The 17,112-nt window shown below is 37.7% G+C and overlaps 1 protein-coding gene across 1 annotated transcript in view; it reads right to left on the reverse strand.

Annotated features, from left to right (window-relative positions):
- The window catches only part of syn2b (synapsin IIb), a 75,091-nt gene extending 70,342 nt beyond the window's left edge, over positions 1-4,749 (reverse strand). The window contains exon 1 of the mRNA XM_066697822.1: positions 4,020-4,749. Within this exon, the coding sequence (XP_066553919.1) occupies positions 4,020-4,321 (302 nt within the window). The 5' untranslated portion in view covers positions 4,322-4,749. The remainder of the gene's footprint in view (positions 1-4,019) is intronic.
- Between the last annotated feature and the right edge of the window lie 12,363 nt (positions 4,750-17,112).

Below are 17,112 nucleotides of genomic sequence, written 5' to 3' on the forward strand. Positions count from 1 at the left end.
AGGGGCATGCTTTAGGACTAAATTAGACTGACTTTGTATTTCTCTCTCCTTCACCTAATTAGCTTCCTCCTACATTGACAACCAAGGAAGATGATGTTTCCAAATTAATTTAAATTTAAACAGCACTCTAAACCCCTGTGCATATTTGATTTGAAAAATATTATTGCATAAACACATTATGTTGCTGACCTTATGTACCAACATAGGTTATCTGAAAGGTTATCTACTGTATATGTATGTATGCTGTATAGTTACCATTCAATTAATTAATTTTTCTTTCTAATGATTCACGTTTATTACATCTTTTTTGCTTTATGTCAGGAATTTTAAATATTTATTAGCATATATATTTAAATACTCTAGCACGAATATTGTGGTATTGAAGACATACATTCAATTAAGCTGGACTGAAATTAAATTAAAAAGTGTGTTTTTTTTGGAGGAAAACAAATACACAATGCAGAGGCAAAATGATAGAAAGCCACAGAGAGCCGTTTAATCTTTAAAAGGTTCATATATGTTTTTACAGCCAGTCCAGATGTGTTGTACAAATGTATATCAAATGTATATGGTTTGCTGTCTTTTGGTTTTGCCTTGACAAGTCAAACATGCATCATTGTTTAATTACAACTAATATCATCCGTGTTGAAATAGGCCAACCCCACTTCCTCACCTGCTCCTGCCCAGACATGGACTGCAGTTCATTCTAACACACACACACACACACACACACACACACACAGACACACACGCACACAGACACACACGCACACAAGCACCACACACACAGACGCACAGACACACACACACACACGCAGACACGCACACACAGACACGCACACACAGACACACACACACAGACACACACAACAGAGCAAATTGCAACGCTGTGGGTCTGAGGCCTGTGCCCAGGGAAATCAGCTTGTCCCTTCTGATCATGCAATCACATCTTGTTGAGGTTTTTAAAGAAAGTGCTGGCTGACTTATTTTATCCTTACAATCATCCTTCAGTTTTTGAATTACAGTGAAAAGGTTGTGGGGATTTGAAATAATCTGCAGATTTTCAAAGCTACATAATTCACATATTTGACATCCTTAACCTGACCCCTTGCACGCAGACGTAATTGTGTACAATAGTCAGGGGTTTGGTTTGAAGGTAATCCTGCTGAATGCATTTCCAAAGATACAATACACATCAAACTGTTAAAATAACAAAGGATAAGATAACTCCAGATCTTTAATTCTTTGGAAGCTGAGCAGTAAGAAAATGTAGGACAAGTATAGTAACACAACAGATTCAAACGGATTGTCAGGAATGTAAAACTCTTTTTGTTATGTTACTGAAATTACATAAAAAAGGTATGTACAGTGTTAGATATTTTTGAGTACTCAACAGATGTTTCATATAAGGTCCTTTAAATCTCCACAATAGCCTCATATCTGTATTATAGCTCCTGACTTGCACAATGAAGCTCCAGGCTTCACACCTCCTCAATAACTTGGTCATAAAATCTAATTAATACAAAGAACACTGTCTTCGGGGCATGCTTCCCTGCCATGATGTTGACTCTTGAGTTACTGAGAAACAATTTACAGATTATCATAGATAACCTGGTGTAATAGATTTGTGCATTGTGTCACAGTGTTCAGTGTCTGAAGCAGGTTCATGCCTTGTCTTTGCTGGAGATCGAATAAAATGCTTCGAATAGCAGAGGCACATTCAGAGGTTATTTATTTGACAAAGAATGCCTTTGTCCATAAAAGTCACACCAAAAATGGTATGAGATATAGGTGGTGTCATATTTCTGCTATTACAGGAACTATAGTCATTCTATTATACACTTATTAAACCCTTATCTTTTAACTTGGCACTTGTAGTTCTCCTAATGCACATACAACATTATTTTTGCTGGTAGTGAATTGTACTTAAAGGACATAAGAGGTAATCAACCTATTAATCCATTAGTCCACTAAATCGTTCTTATGCTCATGATTTAGATGTGCGTCTTCAGAGATGCATTTAGTGATATCTTATACATTTCATGTTTTATTCATTTCATGAATTTCTTTGTACCTCTGTGGGGGTCAAGCAAACAAGACTAGTTAATGTGCATTGTATATCTCTCTCCCCTGTTTAATGACCAGCTAGAAACAGGAAACAAACATTAAGATAATATTGCAAAATGTTTGTGAATATAATATTCAAAATGCTGTAGGTTACTGCAGCCAGTACTGGGAATCAGCTCCCAATCTTCAATGCCCCAGAACAACACACTCCCATTTTGCCAAAAGGTCTGTGTGCCGTCCACGGCAAAATACAAGGGTGATAACAAATACTTTAATGCCATTTTATCAAAGTGCAAACATTTGGTGATTGAACAAGGGCGTGCTTCATTCTACAACTTGAACCAGCATGTTTAAAAGACCAGATTCAGGCCTTTTGCTGAAACCGCAAAACTAAAAATGGAAAACACTTTCTTCTTCAACAGAACATACATGCAGTAGATTCTTCAGCAGAGTTATAATTAAATATTAATATTTGTTTCTATTGTAGAGTTCATTATTATTTCAGTGATCTTGTGCTTCTTGCCATTAAGCTTTTATCACCAATCCCTGACTATTCAATGCACAGGTTAAATATCTTCCTTCGTCTTTACCTATCCCATCCCCGGTAAATCACCAACATATTTTGACCAACATATGAGCCCTGCATGAGGATGGGGCATTTCACAGACAAACCAAAGGAATGACAACAAAGAACTGACATAGTATGCATGCATTATACATTGAACAATTAAAATGCATTCAGTTATTTCACTATAGAGTTAAAGGCAAATACAGGTTGTGCTATCTAATGAAGTACTTTCAATTTCTATGTGCTTTTCCCAATATACAGATATGCTGATAAATACCTAAAGAGCACTTTCACTAAGTATGGAGAAATAATTGGCCAAAGGTTAAAGGTTCAAATGTATTCTCATAGTACTTATATCAATTCAGAAACCCACAATCACATCATGTGTCCAATAGCACCCCCTGCAATACAAATGATCACGTCTAGTAGTATGACTGCACATTCCCTTTGCCTAATGTACCTTCTTGTTACTGCTACCATCTCTAACATACGTCCGCACATGCATCCCTGACACAAACAGATCTGCACAAATAACTGCTTTGAACAGAAGAGATTAATCAAAAATGCCGGATGAAAATTTGCTGAAACATCTACCCCACATAATTTATTCTAATGGTATCAAGGAGTCAAATAATCCCAAATGAAGAAAGACAAATCCATTCAGCAAATCGAATTTGAAACATTCACACTATACGGTGATAAAATCTCTCATTTCCCCAACCTCCGAAAACAAGATGCAACATAATAATACGATTTTAAGAATCATAAAAAAAAAAAACACCAACATCCCAGAGATGCATTTGAAAGGATGTAGGAAGGCACAACACATGTAAGACACAAATTAAATTAAATGCTTCTCAAGGAGAGATTTAATAAAGCTACCATTTGGGAAACACATGGACATCTCTGCAATTGCTAGGCCAGCGGGCTCTTTTCCCTTCCCTTAGTGTTTATTTCATTAATTTCTCTCTAAAGCTGACCACTAATACAGCTTTCATGCCATTAAATATTATTAAGTTATGAATTCATATCCTGATAATACACAAGTATGCATTTTCAACTTGTTTTGGCTGTGTAAGGTTCTCTACTGCTGTCCACCAGAAATCCATTCATAAAAATAAAATTAAGTTGCCCAAGTTACTCTCCAAGGTGCTGAAAATCTTGTCAGATCTCTTACTACATCAAGATTGCTGAAACTGGGGGGCATGTTGTTGGTTGTTATCCCTCTCAAAGCTAAAATATGATGCCCAATCTTACTTGTATACCCCTGCACCTCCAAAATATATATTTTTAAAAAGCGTAGAGGAAAAATAGCATCGCTAGTGCATGTGGATCACGCCGAACAGTACCGCTCAGCCACGCTTTGGGTCGAGTGTGCACCTACCAGTCGTTGTGCGGCTCATCGATGATCAGGAGAACCTTGAACTTCTTGCTGGCCGCGGTGGCGGTTTGCTCCACTAGTCCTGCAGAGGCAGCGGTCTGCTTCACCACATTGGAGATGGAGCTGAAGAAGCCGCTTCCCGTGGACTGGCTGCTCTGCCTCCTCTCCGGGGCAGGGGACGTGGAGGGGGCCGGGGCCGGGGTCGGGGGCTGCTGGGGCTCCGGCCTCTGGAGGTCTGTCATGTACCCATTGGGCAGGTTGGCAATGAAACTGCTGTCTGAAAGCCTGCGCCGCAGAAAGTTCATGGTGTCGCTGGGGCGTCAGTTGAGACGGGGAGCCAGGTAGTGTTCCTCTGAGGGCAGTGGGAGTGGGGGACGGACGGAGCTTGAAGCACAGCTGGGGCTGGTTCGATCGATGAGGTGCCTCCTCCCGATGTGCAGGCGAAGAGACACAGATTTAGATCTCCATGCAATCTCGAGATGCCTTTGTCTCCGGAGATGCCCTGGTCTCCCTCTCTGTGTGCCGTTCCTCTACCCTCGTTCTGTCACTAATGCCTTCTTCCTACACAGCAGCTCTGCAGTCAGACACCATCTAACACTGCTGTAACAGCTTGAATGCCTGCAAGAGCTTCTCTCTGCCTCTCTCTCTCTCTCTCTCTCTCCCTCTCTCTCTCTCTCTCTTGCTCAAATGCTTGTTTTCTCTCCTCCCCCCTCCTCTCTCGCTCTCTTTCGCTCTCTCTCTCTACTACATCACAAGCAATGTGCTTCTGTCATCCTGCAGCCAGCGAGGGGTTTCCAATGAATATGCAAAAAGGGAGGGTGCTGTTTACACGGGAAATCTGGCTTCCCCCCTTTTCCCCCTGTGACCTTTTTGTCTTGCCTCTTGCATTTCCAAAGGATGAGAGAGAGAAACAGAAAATGGCTCGAGAAATTAATTAATGGGCTGGCAGGCAGGGAGGTAAGGGCGGCAGGCATCAGTCACAGTCTCAGAGGACTCCATTCAAGGTTGTTAACCCTTTCCCTAACAGAGCAGTGTGTGACTGTTTTTTGCTCTCTTTCTCTAATGCAACCTGACTGCCTCAATTATCGAAGCTTGTGGAAAAATCCATTCCATCAGTTTGGAAGGTATTACGTTTAAATGATAGTTCTCAGATTAAAAAATGTGTAATCCTCGAAGGTGAATAATTGATGAAACGTAAAACCGTAACATTTTAATTCAGCTTTTAAGTTCAGTGGCTTTTTAAGACTGCCTAGTTTTGCAAATCCTAAGAAGTGTGAAGTATTTAGCAAATAAAGTAGCAATACAGCAGCTGAATAGAGTTATGTTATCTCCATAAAACAGTCAATGCAAGAAAAAATGGACTTTAATAATTAAAACAACAACAGCCCAAACAGACATTGTTTTGTTGTATTTCAGTTTTACTTTACCACTAGACAGACCATACACTGAAGAGCTTCAGTTGAGCATTGTACACTTACATATTATAAATAATCTAATAAAAGTGTCCTGACTTTCTTGAAAATAGCTTTGCTGAAATAAAGAGTTTAGGGCTGGAAAAGGATATTGAAAGGAAAGTATTTTATATTTTTGGTTACAGAAATGGAAATCATTCTATTGAATTTAATTTGAAATATATTTACCTGCGTTGAAAGTATGTTTGTGTGTGTCATTTGCCCTGCAAACTGCAAATATGTAATTATTATTATTATTATTGTTATTGTTGTTACATCAAGGGCTTCATATCAGAAAAAAAAATTGCCTACAGGAGTCACTTTTTTTTACATTTGAAATCTACTGAAGATGAAAGCGTACTTTATTTAGTGCAGACATACACGCAAACGAAGATGTGAAAATGCAAATAGTAAACCCTCTAAATAATCACAGATCTTATTTCTATTAAACCATGAAGATGATGCTGAAGAATCTCACATTTAAAGAAGAAGATTAGATGCACGACACTCTGACTCAGTCTGCTGCGGTGGAAGAGGATTAACTTATATAAAACATTCCCAGCTTAGTATTTTATGGATATAGATAGCAATTACTGCTCCAGTGTTAAAAAAATACAGGATTTTAATATTCTCAGACATCTGGATTTTAGAAGAAATTGTACCTAAAGGGAAAAATATGTCCTTTCAAAATATTGTGAAATACGGAAAAACATTGGTTTTATGATTGGAATCAAGGAACAGACATTAAATAATAATAATAATAAATTAATAATATGTTCATACATTTTCAGAGTTGGTTGAATGCTGATTCAACCTAGAGAAAAGTTGAGCTGATTGAATAGAGTTTAGTGCATAAACATTTGACTGCCACTGCATAGAAATCAATCTGCCCATATAAATCCTTTAACTTGCATATTATTCAATACCACAAAAACAAGATGCCTTTGCAAGAGGCAGTCTATACCCACTTAATAAGCTAAACAGATCAGCTTGTCTTCAACCCTTGCTTTATATACTGCCTTTCAATTGATTTTCCCTGTCAGCAATGTTCTGGGATGTTTACTGTTTCCTGTCCAGAATTCATGGACAATATACACGTAACACTTTCGCCTTCTTTCTCTTTTCTAATGGGTCCAGGTCTTTTCGTATTTTCATAACAACCTAGGGGTAAAGCACATGAAATTCAATGCATAATCAAATATGTTCATTATGTACTTTATGTTACTTTGTGCTATGTTCTGCAAAACATTAAATTAAAAAATGGAAAAAATATATATACAGTACTGTGCAAAAGTTTTAGGCAGGTATGAAAAAATGCTGTAAAGTAAGAATGCTTTCAAAAATAGACATGTTAATAGATTATATTTATCAATTAACTAAATGCAAAGTGAGTGAACAGAAGAAAAATCTACATCAAATCCATATTTGGTGTGACCACACTTTGCCTTCAAAACAGCATCAATTCTTCTATGAAACAAATGAAATTCAGACACTGCCTCATTGTCTACATTTTGTCACTTAACGGAGGGAGCAAAACCTTTTGGGAGAGGAAGGTGTGAAGCTTTTTTAAAGTGTCAATTGTTATTTATATTGCTTTTTATGTTCCTCCATGATATATTGGTATACTGATTACATTTCTACACAGCTACTGTCCTTGTATTTTCAGTTTCTGCTATACACTGATATAGCTTTACTCTATCCTCCAGCTATTATGTGTGCGTAAGGAGAACGTTAAGCTGAAATCTAAAAGTAATTTGCTTTAGCTTGTTTGTGTTACCTCTGAAGCAAATTCTTTGTTTAACTCAGATATGAAGTTGTGCAGATTTGCCAAAAGAGAATATTTAAAAGGTAATCAAATTAACAAACATGTAACTACTGACAAGAAAATCCCTTTGGCAAGAACCAGCTCTGACTAGTGTTGTTATACACAGACTAATTTTGTTATATTTTCATACATCTCCTAGAAAATAGCATTCGTAATTATTTTGTGCTGTTGGTTCTGGTTCAGATGTGAACGATTGTTACTGTTCTATTAGATAATTGACAAGCAACAGCTGGCTAGATCCTCTAAACTGTTGCCTGAGGTGTGTGGATGTCACCAGATAGTGAAGCATCCCTGCATCACTAATATGCCGGCCATGTATAAAACATTCTAAATAAAATGGCAATACGGTGTTTTACATCTAGATTATTTTTACAAGTACACATACTTGAACATGGCAGTTACAATCGTGTAAAAAGCCAGGTGTCAAACAGTATACAGAGGAGTTGCAAGGGAAAAACAAAAATATGCAGCAGTTATGTAGGCTTGTGATACTGTAATTATTTCATGTGCAACCACAATGCCACCTTCTTGTCTAGATTTAACACCTTTGATGAGAATAATATATATATATATATATATATATATTGCTAATTGGAAATCATTTTGTTGTGCAACATAATGTTTTCATCCTGGCTTGTTTTTACAATGATTGATAATGATTGTATTAAAGACAGTTGGGTTTATTTTGCATCTTCTCAACTGTTCCAGCCCCGATAGCATACAGACGTGGCCACCCCTCGGACCCGGAAAGCATTAAAGCTGATTACACAGATGTGCAGCGCAGAGAAAAACATTGAGTGATAAATATTGCTCATTTTCAAGGAGGGGTTTCTGCATAAGCAGGCAAGCAAATCTGCACACTATGCAAAGTCACCACATCAGGTTATGTGCCAGGTAAGTCATGCGTGAGGTACATTGTAGGCCTGAGTGCTAGTCTCCCTGAGATGTCAGTTGAGGTTATGCTATCTTCAATCATGTAGAGCTGTGAACAGAAAACAACATTCTGTCCCAAGAAATTGAATATATACGACTAGACAAGATTATCTTCTGAGCTTTTCAGTTCAAGTGAAAAGTGAAATTTCCTCATAGACCCAAGTAAATGTGAGTGAATGAAAACTGTGCTTTATTGCATCCTGTAGCATTTGGATTTCAGGTTAATTTAGACCCGGCTTAAAAATACCTGAACCAGAAAGTAGAGATGGCTTATTTTTAATAGTGCTACAAGGCCGAAGAGCTGCCGTCTTCAGCAACTGTCGCAGGTTGTCAAGTTTGGCACACAGATAATGAACAGAATAGAATAATCATTTCTTGTAATTTGCTTTACATGTAACAACAAAGTATCTCGGACTTTGTCATATGCATTATATATATATATATATATATATAATATCAAATAACAAAAAGCAGTTCTGCAGTTATCATGCTGATAACAATGTCTTACAGAAGATTTTATAAATGGAAACTATACATTTTTAACATCATAGCATTGCACTTTTGCTGGAATATCTCTGAACCATATCAGTTTAGGATTAAATAGGCTTTACTTAAATATTACCATGGAGATAACAATGCATACAATACATAACTGGAATACACAGAGGATTTCCACAGAATTTCTGCATCTTTGTGGCTGTGAAATATTGTCTTATGTGTTGTTTTTACAGAGCAAATAGGAATGATATGTGTTGAGACTTTATTTCCTCTTCTCTATTATACCCGGCTGAACAGCAGAAGTATATAATGGAATATAAATGACATTGAACAAAAGACTGTATTTTCATGGATAATTATTAACCAGGCTGAAAATCTAATTTTGAAAAACACACAAAACACGATTTATGTTCAGAATACATAAAAAAAGAACAAGTTATTGTTATGAAATATACTTTACAAAAGGTCAAAGGAATAATGAATAGCTTCAGGATTTCTGAATACAACTATGATTTGGAATATCTTATTAGACCTTTATTCTCACTTTTAGCTCATGCTGAAACAGTCTGACAGTCGTATCTTTTGATAATCAAATTGTACCTGTACCTTCGATAGCATTGTAAATCTCGTATGTATGGTATTTTGGTATTTTGCAGATAGTTCAGCCTGAATAGACTTTTAAAACCAATTTTAAAGTTCAAACATCAGATTTGTATATACAATAACAGATGTAATGGGAAAAGTGACTAGTTTATCATGTGAGATGTTTTTCTTCAAAGTCTGTGGGAATTCCTTTAAAACCCCAGAAACAGAATGGTACAAAACTCTGTTTAACTTATCTGTACCACGAAGAAGTCAGTATCTGAATTGAAATTATGTTAAAGCCCTTTTCAGCATTGGCATACACTACATGGCCAAAAGTATGTGGAACATCTCATTCCAAAATCATGGGCATTAATATGGAGTTGGTCCCACCTTTGCTACTGAAACAGTCAAGGGCCTTCCAGATCGTGAAGCGTGATTCATCACTCCAGAGAACGCATTTCCACTGCTCGAGAGTCCAATGGCGGCGAGCTTTACACCACTCCAGCCAACGCTTGGCATTGCGCATGGTGATCTTAGGCTTGTGTGCAGCTGCTCGGCCATGGAAACCCATTTCATGAAGCTCCCGAGGAACAGTACTTGTGCTGACGTTGCTTCCAGAGGCAGTTTGGAACTCGGTATTGATTGTTGCAACCGAGGACAGACGATTTTAATGTGCTACATGCTTCAGCACTTGGCAATCCCGTTCTGTGAGCTTGTGTAGCCGAGCACTTCGCGGCTGAGCTGTAGTTGCTCCTAGACATTTCCACTTCACAATAACAGCACTTACAGTTGACCTGGGCAGCTCTAGCAGGGCAGAAATTGACGAAGTGACTTGTTGGAAAGGTGGCATCCTATGACGCTGCCACATTGAAAGTCACTGAGCTCCTCAGTACGGTCCACTCTACTGCCAGTGTTTGTCTATGGAGATTGCATGGCTGTGTGCTTGATTTTAAACACGTCAGCATTGGGTGTGGCTGAAATAGCTGAATCCACTAATTAGATAGGGTGTCCACATAGTTTTGGCCGTGTAGTGTATGCTCTATAATCCTTTTTGCTCACCTGCAAATCACAATTTCTAAACATGGTACTTGCTGGAAGGTAAGATAGAAGGAAGATTCATCTTCCAAACAAACAGCTGCCAAGCATTTTTATTGTTATTTGCAAAGTGTTGATTTGGTATGGGACTCACTATAATAAATGTTCTCATGTAAACGAATTTCAGAACGTTAATAAGTGTTGGTGTAGCACCGTGGTTTACCTTGAAATTCAACATTTTCTGAATACTGTTGTGCTGCAGTGTAAAATATTGTAATCTAAAACTACTTTCCTTTTGATATATCTCTTCTAGTGCTTGTCTGTGCTCCGAACAGCTCTAAGCCTCAATTACAGACACATGACTTTGAAAATAAAACCTTCCCTGGCATTTGTGTAGGCACTTTACCAGTCTCAGTTAGGTTCTCTCTCTCTCTCTTTCTTTTTCAATCCAGAGTGCTGAGATTGCTGTGGTTTGTGACTGGTTATAAACATTGCATTAGCTTGGACTTCTGGAACAATTTGAAGGCAAAGGCAATTTCTTAATGGAAGCCACTTTGTGGTGGCGGTGGTAGCAAGAAATGTACCGCTGTGGATTTCCTTGGCTACAGGAATATAGAATAGTTCTATTTATAGACATGTTAAAATATGTAGACTACATAATATGCATATATACTTATTAGCTTTTTAGAAAGAGTACTACTTTGTCTTTAAATTCAAACGCAAAGTATAAACTCTATACTTGAATATCAATATAATGTAAAATACAGCATTTTGTTTATCATGTGGATTAAACCAATGACTGAGACCCTTCTGCATGAAACGCAATACATGTAAATAAGGTTGCATTTACTGAAATGTGGATTCTGTATTTTACCAATGAGCTACGGCAAAACTTTAAGAGAAAAATATTTTAAAAGTAAACCGATTAGACGGGTAATGAGTAGAGTCGACCCAGTGCTGCTCATTTGGCTGCTGTTAATATATTGATCTGTATGTCTCAGATCTCAGTTCCTCTGTATATCAGTCTGCCCTGAGGGAAACACTATGCTATCTTTTAAACCACAGCCACAATATAGACAGTGGAGAATTATTTATATTGGGATAAGGAAAATGTGTACTGACAGCAAACATACTAAACCCCTTCAAACTGAATTAAGAAAACATAATGCAGAGAAAATTATAATGGCCTCGTTCTTGCATTAGTCATTGCATCAAAACAAATTATTAATGTAGCGCACATCTTATGTCGTGGGGTGAGATCTCACCAAAATAAACACAATACATTCACATGTAGATTCTGATATGAAAGTAAAGCAGATTACTATTGTATAGATTTAAAAAATGAATTAAACATTATTCTTGCAATCAATTGTGCTGTACTTATTTTCCTTCTGCCGGGGCAAAACCAGTGCTCAATGAGGAACAGCATGCCTGACCTGACAGCAATGAGAAGTCTGCTCTGTGTCCCTCTCAACCAGCAGGTGGATTCTTGGTAGGCTGTTTACCATAATACAATATAGATAAATTTAAATATATATAAAAAAAACATGAATGAGATCAATGTTGTCATCAAATAATCCTTCCACAGAGTCTTACAGATATTTAGAGTTCAAGAGAGGCCTACAATACTGAAGATAATTCCTCCCGTGGACATTTGGTTGACACGTGTCACTTCCCTAGGTGACAGTTTAGCACTGATGCAGAATTAAAATCAGAGCACTGAAGTTTTACTTGTATAAACCCTGACATTCAAATATACCCATAAGCAATTGTCCTCTTTCACCAACCCCAATCTATATATAGTATTTTGATGCAGGCCTGGAGGTAAAATGAGCAAAACGATGTCGAATGAATCACTTGGAAAGCAACGCAACAGCTTAACTACTTAATCGTGATCAGTATGTTGTTGTTTCGTTAATTAATTTAGGGTAATGTTATCTTTGTGTTTTGTTATGTTGCACGGGCTATTGTAAATAACCAACAAAAACAATAATAACAATAAAGCAGGCTGCTACCAGGTCATCTGTTTCAGTACAAGGTTAATTGAAGCTGTAAAAAACACAAAACATAGTCTTTACATTCGTCTGTAGTGATTTACAGTTTCCAGACGCCAGTGGTTAAACGAAGCCGAAATGGAAGCAAGATCGTGGTTTAAAATATACACAGTTCATTGCAGACGTATATAACGGGAGAAAAATAAGAAAAAACACCACGTGCCATGACAGGATAATTAATTGTTAGCTCTCTCGACTTTGTCTCGGTGTCTTTTCTTTTCCAATGATAGTTTAGCCATCTGCTTCCCTCCCCACTGGCAGCAGCTCTGTGTAAAATCATCTTTTCTGCTGACTGATAATTCCAAGTGTATTTATATCATCAAAGACCGAACCACAAAGCAAATGACATTCATCAGATAGACCAAATGTATTCACCAGGCACAAAAGCAAGGCACACTGAGGCTTCTCAGACTCCGGCAGGACAGTTCCCTTTATTGTCGGTGCGCAGGAACAACGGACTGGCAGCTATTGATTCTAACCTTATCATTTGTTACCCAAAAAAATGTAAATAAATATGTGATAACATACATCTACTATACAATTAACATCCTAGATTAAACCCGAAGAACAAGGACTAAAACCAGTGTTTATTATCAAAACACACGTTTAAAATGTGCTTTTCAGTACTCCTTGGATACTAAGTACCGTTATTGAATTCACAGCCAGTTTTATATGTGGTAATTGGAAATGTTACATAAATGCTGTATTATTTGCTGAACAATAAGCTATCATCATTCTTTCTGCTAGGGAAGACTAAAGAGTATTTTATTTTTAAAAATCAATATTTACACTAGCTAGCAGTTCAGATGCCACTTTCAACGTGGAAAGATAAGCAATTTAAACCCAAGGACATTAAACCTGAGGTCTGTCTCTGAGTCTCGGGATGCCTACCGAGGAGCCAATATGCCCCAGATCCAGGCTGAGCTTGAGCACAGACGATGCTGGGGATTACTAGACAAAGTATTCAGGGCTGTTAAATGTGGTGCTACATCATGCATACAGTTATGCATAGATTTTCAATCTAGTTTTGGAAAATTAGATATTAAACCCTTTTTAAGTGCAAACCAACATCTGGATCTCCATGGAAACGGCCGTTTTGAATATTCTGCCTACCACAACATGAAAACAAGTGTTCAGATCCGTCCATATCACAGTTGGCTGCAGTCTAGGGTAGATGTGCATTTGTGCTGCATTTCAGTTCTTCCCACACTTATGCTCTTTATTCACCATTAAGGGTCTCCTGGGTATTTGATTTGATCTGTCTTGAAGACTGTAAACCGGCATAAACCACTGTTAGTAAATATCATATGAGAAGAAATAAACTGGGGTGAATTTATATACAGTAATCCATATATACTGATTTTATTTGTGTATTTTTGTATGTACTAATAATGAAAAGCAGTCTGGAATAATTATTCCTACCCTAGGCAGAAGGAATCTTAAGTAGGCAGTAAGCCTTCAGAATTCAGTTCAAGCTGTTCAATATTGGCTTTAGTGTGCCTTTAAAAAAACAAAACAAAAAAAAATCTTCAGCAATGCCTTTCCTCTAGTGAATTTTGTTTTTGTATGTATTTTTCCATGTTTCATTTTAAAAACATATAAAAAACAAAACAACACAAAAAACTGTGAGCATATACACTCACCTAAAGGATTATTAGGAACACCTGTTCAATTTCTCATTAATGCAATTATCTAACCAACCAATCACATGGCAGTTGCTTCAATGCATTTAGGGGTGTGGTCCTGGTCAAGACAATCTTCTGAACTCCAAACTGAATGTCTGAATGGGAAAGAAAGGTGATTTAAGCAATTTTGAGCGTGGCATGGTTGTTGGTGCCAGACGGGCCGGTCTGAGTATTTCACAATCTGCTCAGTTACTGGGATTTTCACGCACAACCATTTCTAGGGTTTACAAAGAATGGTGTGAAAAGGGAAAAACATCCAGTATGCGGCAGTCCTGTGGGCGAAAATGCCTTGTTGATGCTAGAGGTCAGAGGAGAATGGGCCGACTGATTCAAGCTGACAGAAGAGCAACTTTGACTGAAATAACCACTCGTTACAACCGAGGTATGCAGCAAAGCATTTGTGAAGCCACAACACGTACAACCTTGAGGCGGATGGGCTACAACAGCAGAAGACCCCACCGGGTACCACTCATCTCCACTACAAATAGGAAAAAGAGGCTACAATTTGCACAAGCTCACCAAAATTGGACAGTTGAAGATTGGAAAAATGTTGCCTGGTCTGATGAGTCTCGATTTCTGTTGAGACATTCAGATGGTAGAGTCAGAATTTGGCGTAAACAGAATGAGAACATGGATCCATCATGCCTTGTTACCACTGTGCAGGCTGGTGGTGGTGGTGTAATGGTGTGGGGGATGTTTTCTTGGCACACTTTAGGCTCCTTAGTGCCAATTGGGCATCGTTTAAATGCCACGGCTTACCTGAGCATTGTTTCTGACCATGTCCATCCTTTTATGACCACCATGTACCCATCCTCTGATGGCTACTTCCAGCAGGATAATGCACCATGTCACAAAGGTCGAATAATTTCAAATTGGTTTCTTGAACATGACAATGAGTTCACTGTACTAAACTGGCCCCCACAGTCACCAGATCTCAACCTAATAGAGCATCTTTGGGATGTGGTGGAACGGGAGCTTCGTGCCCTGGATGTGCATCCCACAAATCTCCATCAACTGCAAGATGCTATCCTATCAATATGGGCCAACATTTCTAAAGAATGCTTTCAGCACCTTGTTGAATCAATGCCACGTAGAATTAAGGCAGTTCTGAAGGCGAAAAGGGGTCAAACACAGTATTAGTATGGTGTTCCTAATAATCCTTTAGGTGAGTGTAATGACATAATACAAAGGTGATGGCACACATATTAGATACAGATATAAGGTTCATCTGTGTATGTTTAAAATAATGATTTATCAAATCCCAGCTCAATTCACACTGGGCATAGCTTGATGCAAGTAAATTAGATCCTGTGCTCAAAATACACTGCAAAGGTTGAGTTACAGTGTTTTCATTATTCACTGCAGCTAATTCACAAAAATACAATAATGATCTTTCACTATTTGTTTTAACGTATGTGTAAAATGTATTAAGCACAACTGGGAATCATGATTTAAAATGTAAAATATGTTAAATGTTGTTATGGTAAAAGGATTATGTAAAATGTATTATTGATTATTGGTTTAAATTCTCTCACTTCATTATTTCCACTGACCACATACTGTATTGATATCTAGACTTCTCTATGACTCTTTATAGACATTTTCTCTATATATAGAGATATATCTGTGGATATTTTCTTCACATAATGGATGTTATTGTGCCTCTTCAAGTGAAAACAGTTATGATTAATTCAAATCATAATTGTTTTCTGCTGTAATCAAGGGTACATTCAACATGTATTAGAAGTATTTTTGCAGGGAATTTCTTTGAACAAACAAGAGCATTCTGTAATTCTGAAACTATAAAATTACACAGAACATCAACAGACAAGGGTGCATATTAAATTAAAACTTCAACCCACGCACAAATGGTAAATTACAGATTCAGCTTGATGCTGTCCTACTGTACAGTGATGCATGATGGAAATGGTGATTGGCAGGTGTTTCAGATGTTTGCCTTCATCCAAACAAAGGTTGCATTTGAAAACCTGGCCTAAAAACATTACGATTTTATAGCCACATTATTTTTTAGGCAGTATATGAGTTTGCTCTCATGTAAGTCTTGTTTATTTTGTCTCATTGTTATAAATTGTCAGACAATGGCATCCTCTGTGCAGCCAAAATGAAAGCTATTGTCCCTTAATGATGTGTCCTGCGCAAAATACATTGTTACACACAATTATTATTACAATCATTATTATGGAGAATATAGACAGCATTACTTGTGGATCCAATCCTAATAGCCTTAAGATAAATAACAAGTGTGCACATCTATTGTAACGTGGTCATGATACCATAGGAAGATTGCCTCCTCATTATAAAAACCCACTCCTGGCAAATGTGGGTTTGAAAAATTTCAACATCATGCAACTGCCAATCAGCATATTTTATCGTGGTGGCACTCTGTTACATTTCACTGGGCGAACTAACAAAATCCCTGGTGTTGAAACCTGCCCGTGAAAGCGTACAATTTGCATACATGTTTCTACTTATGAGAAAAGTAAGCAGTTCAAGACATTTTTTTTAAGTAGCAGACTCTGAGATTTGCATTCAAAACGCTCGTCTGTAATTCTTCCAGGAATAATTAAATCTCTTTATGGAGAGCTTGCTCCGTGGAAGAACTGGGTTGCCCATCACACTATATATTTACACCCACATTCCTGCGAGACTTCATTATCGATGAAGCCGATAATCACTAACAGAATCATTTAGATTCAGACAGACACCATACGCCTGAAATTCCTCTGAGCCCTGCTTCATTTGTTCCTCAGTCAGCAGCAGGCCGCAAATGAGTTTACAGCTTTACACTACATAAACTGCAAAAGCACATTTAATTTGTTATAGCACAACATAAGACTTCTGATGCTCGATGGTCTTTATAACGGCCAAACTGCCTCTTCGTGCTGCAGGTCTATCTTTTCACTCGTCTGCCTACTCAGTTCTTCACCCTCTACTTGCTTTCGATCTCTTTAAAGCCTTTGCTCTGATCTTTGTTTTTTCAGTGCCCAGAGAATAAGGAAATGCCCACAA

Source organism: Amia ocellicauda, chromosome 3, assembly GCF_036373705.1.
Source record: "Amia ocellicauda isolate fAmiCal2 chromosome 3, fAmiCal2.hap1, whole genome shotgun sequence".
In the NCBI taxonomy this organism is placed as follows: domain Eukaryota; kingdom Metazoa; phylum Chordata; class Actinopteri; order Amiiformes; family Amiidae; genus Amia; species Amia ocellicauda.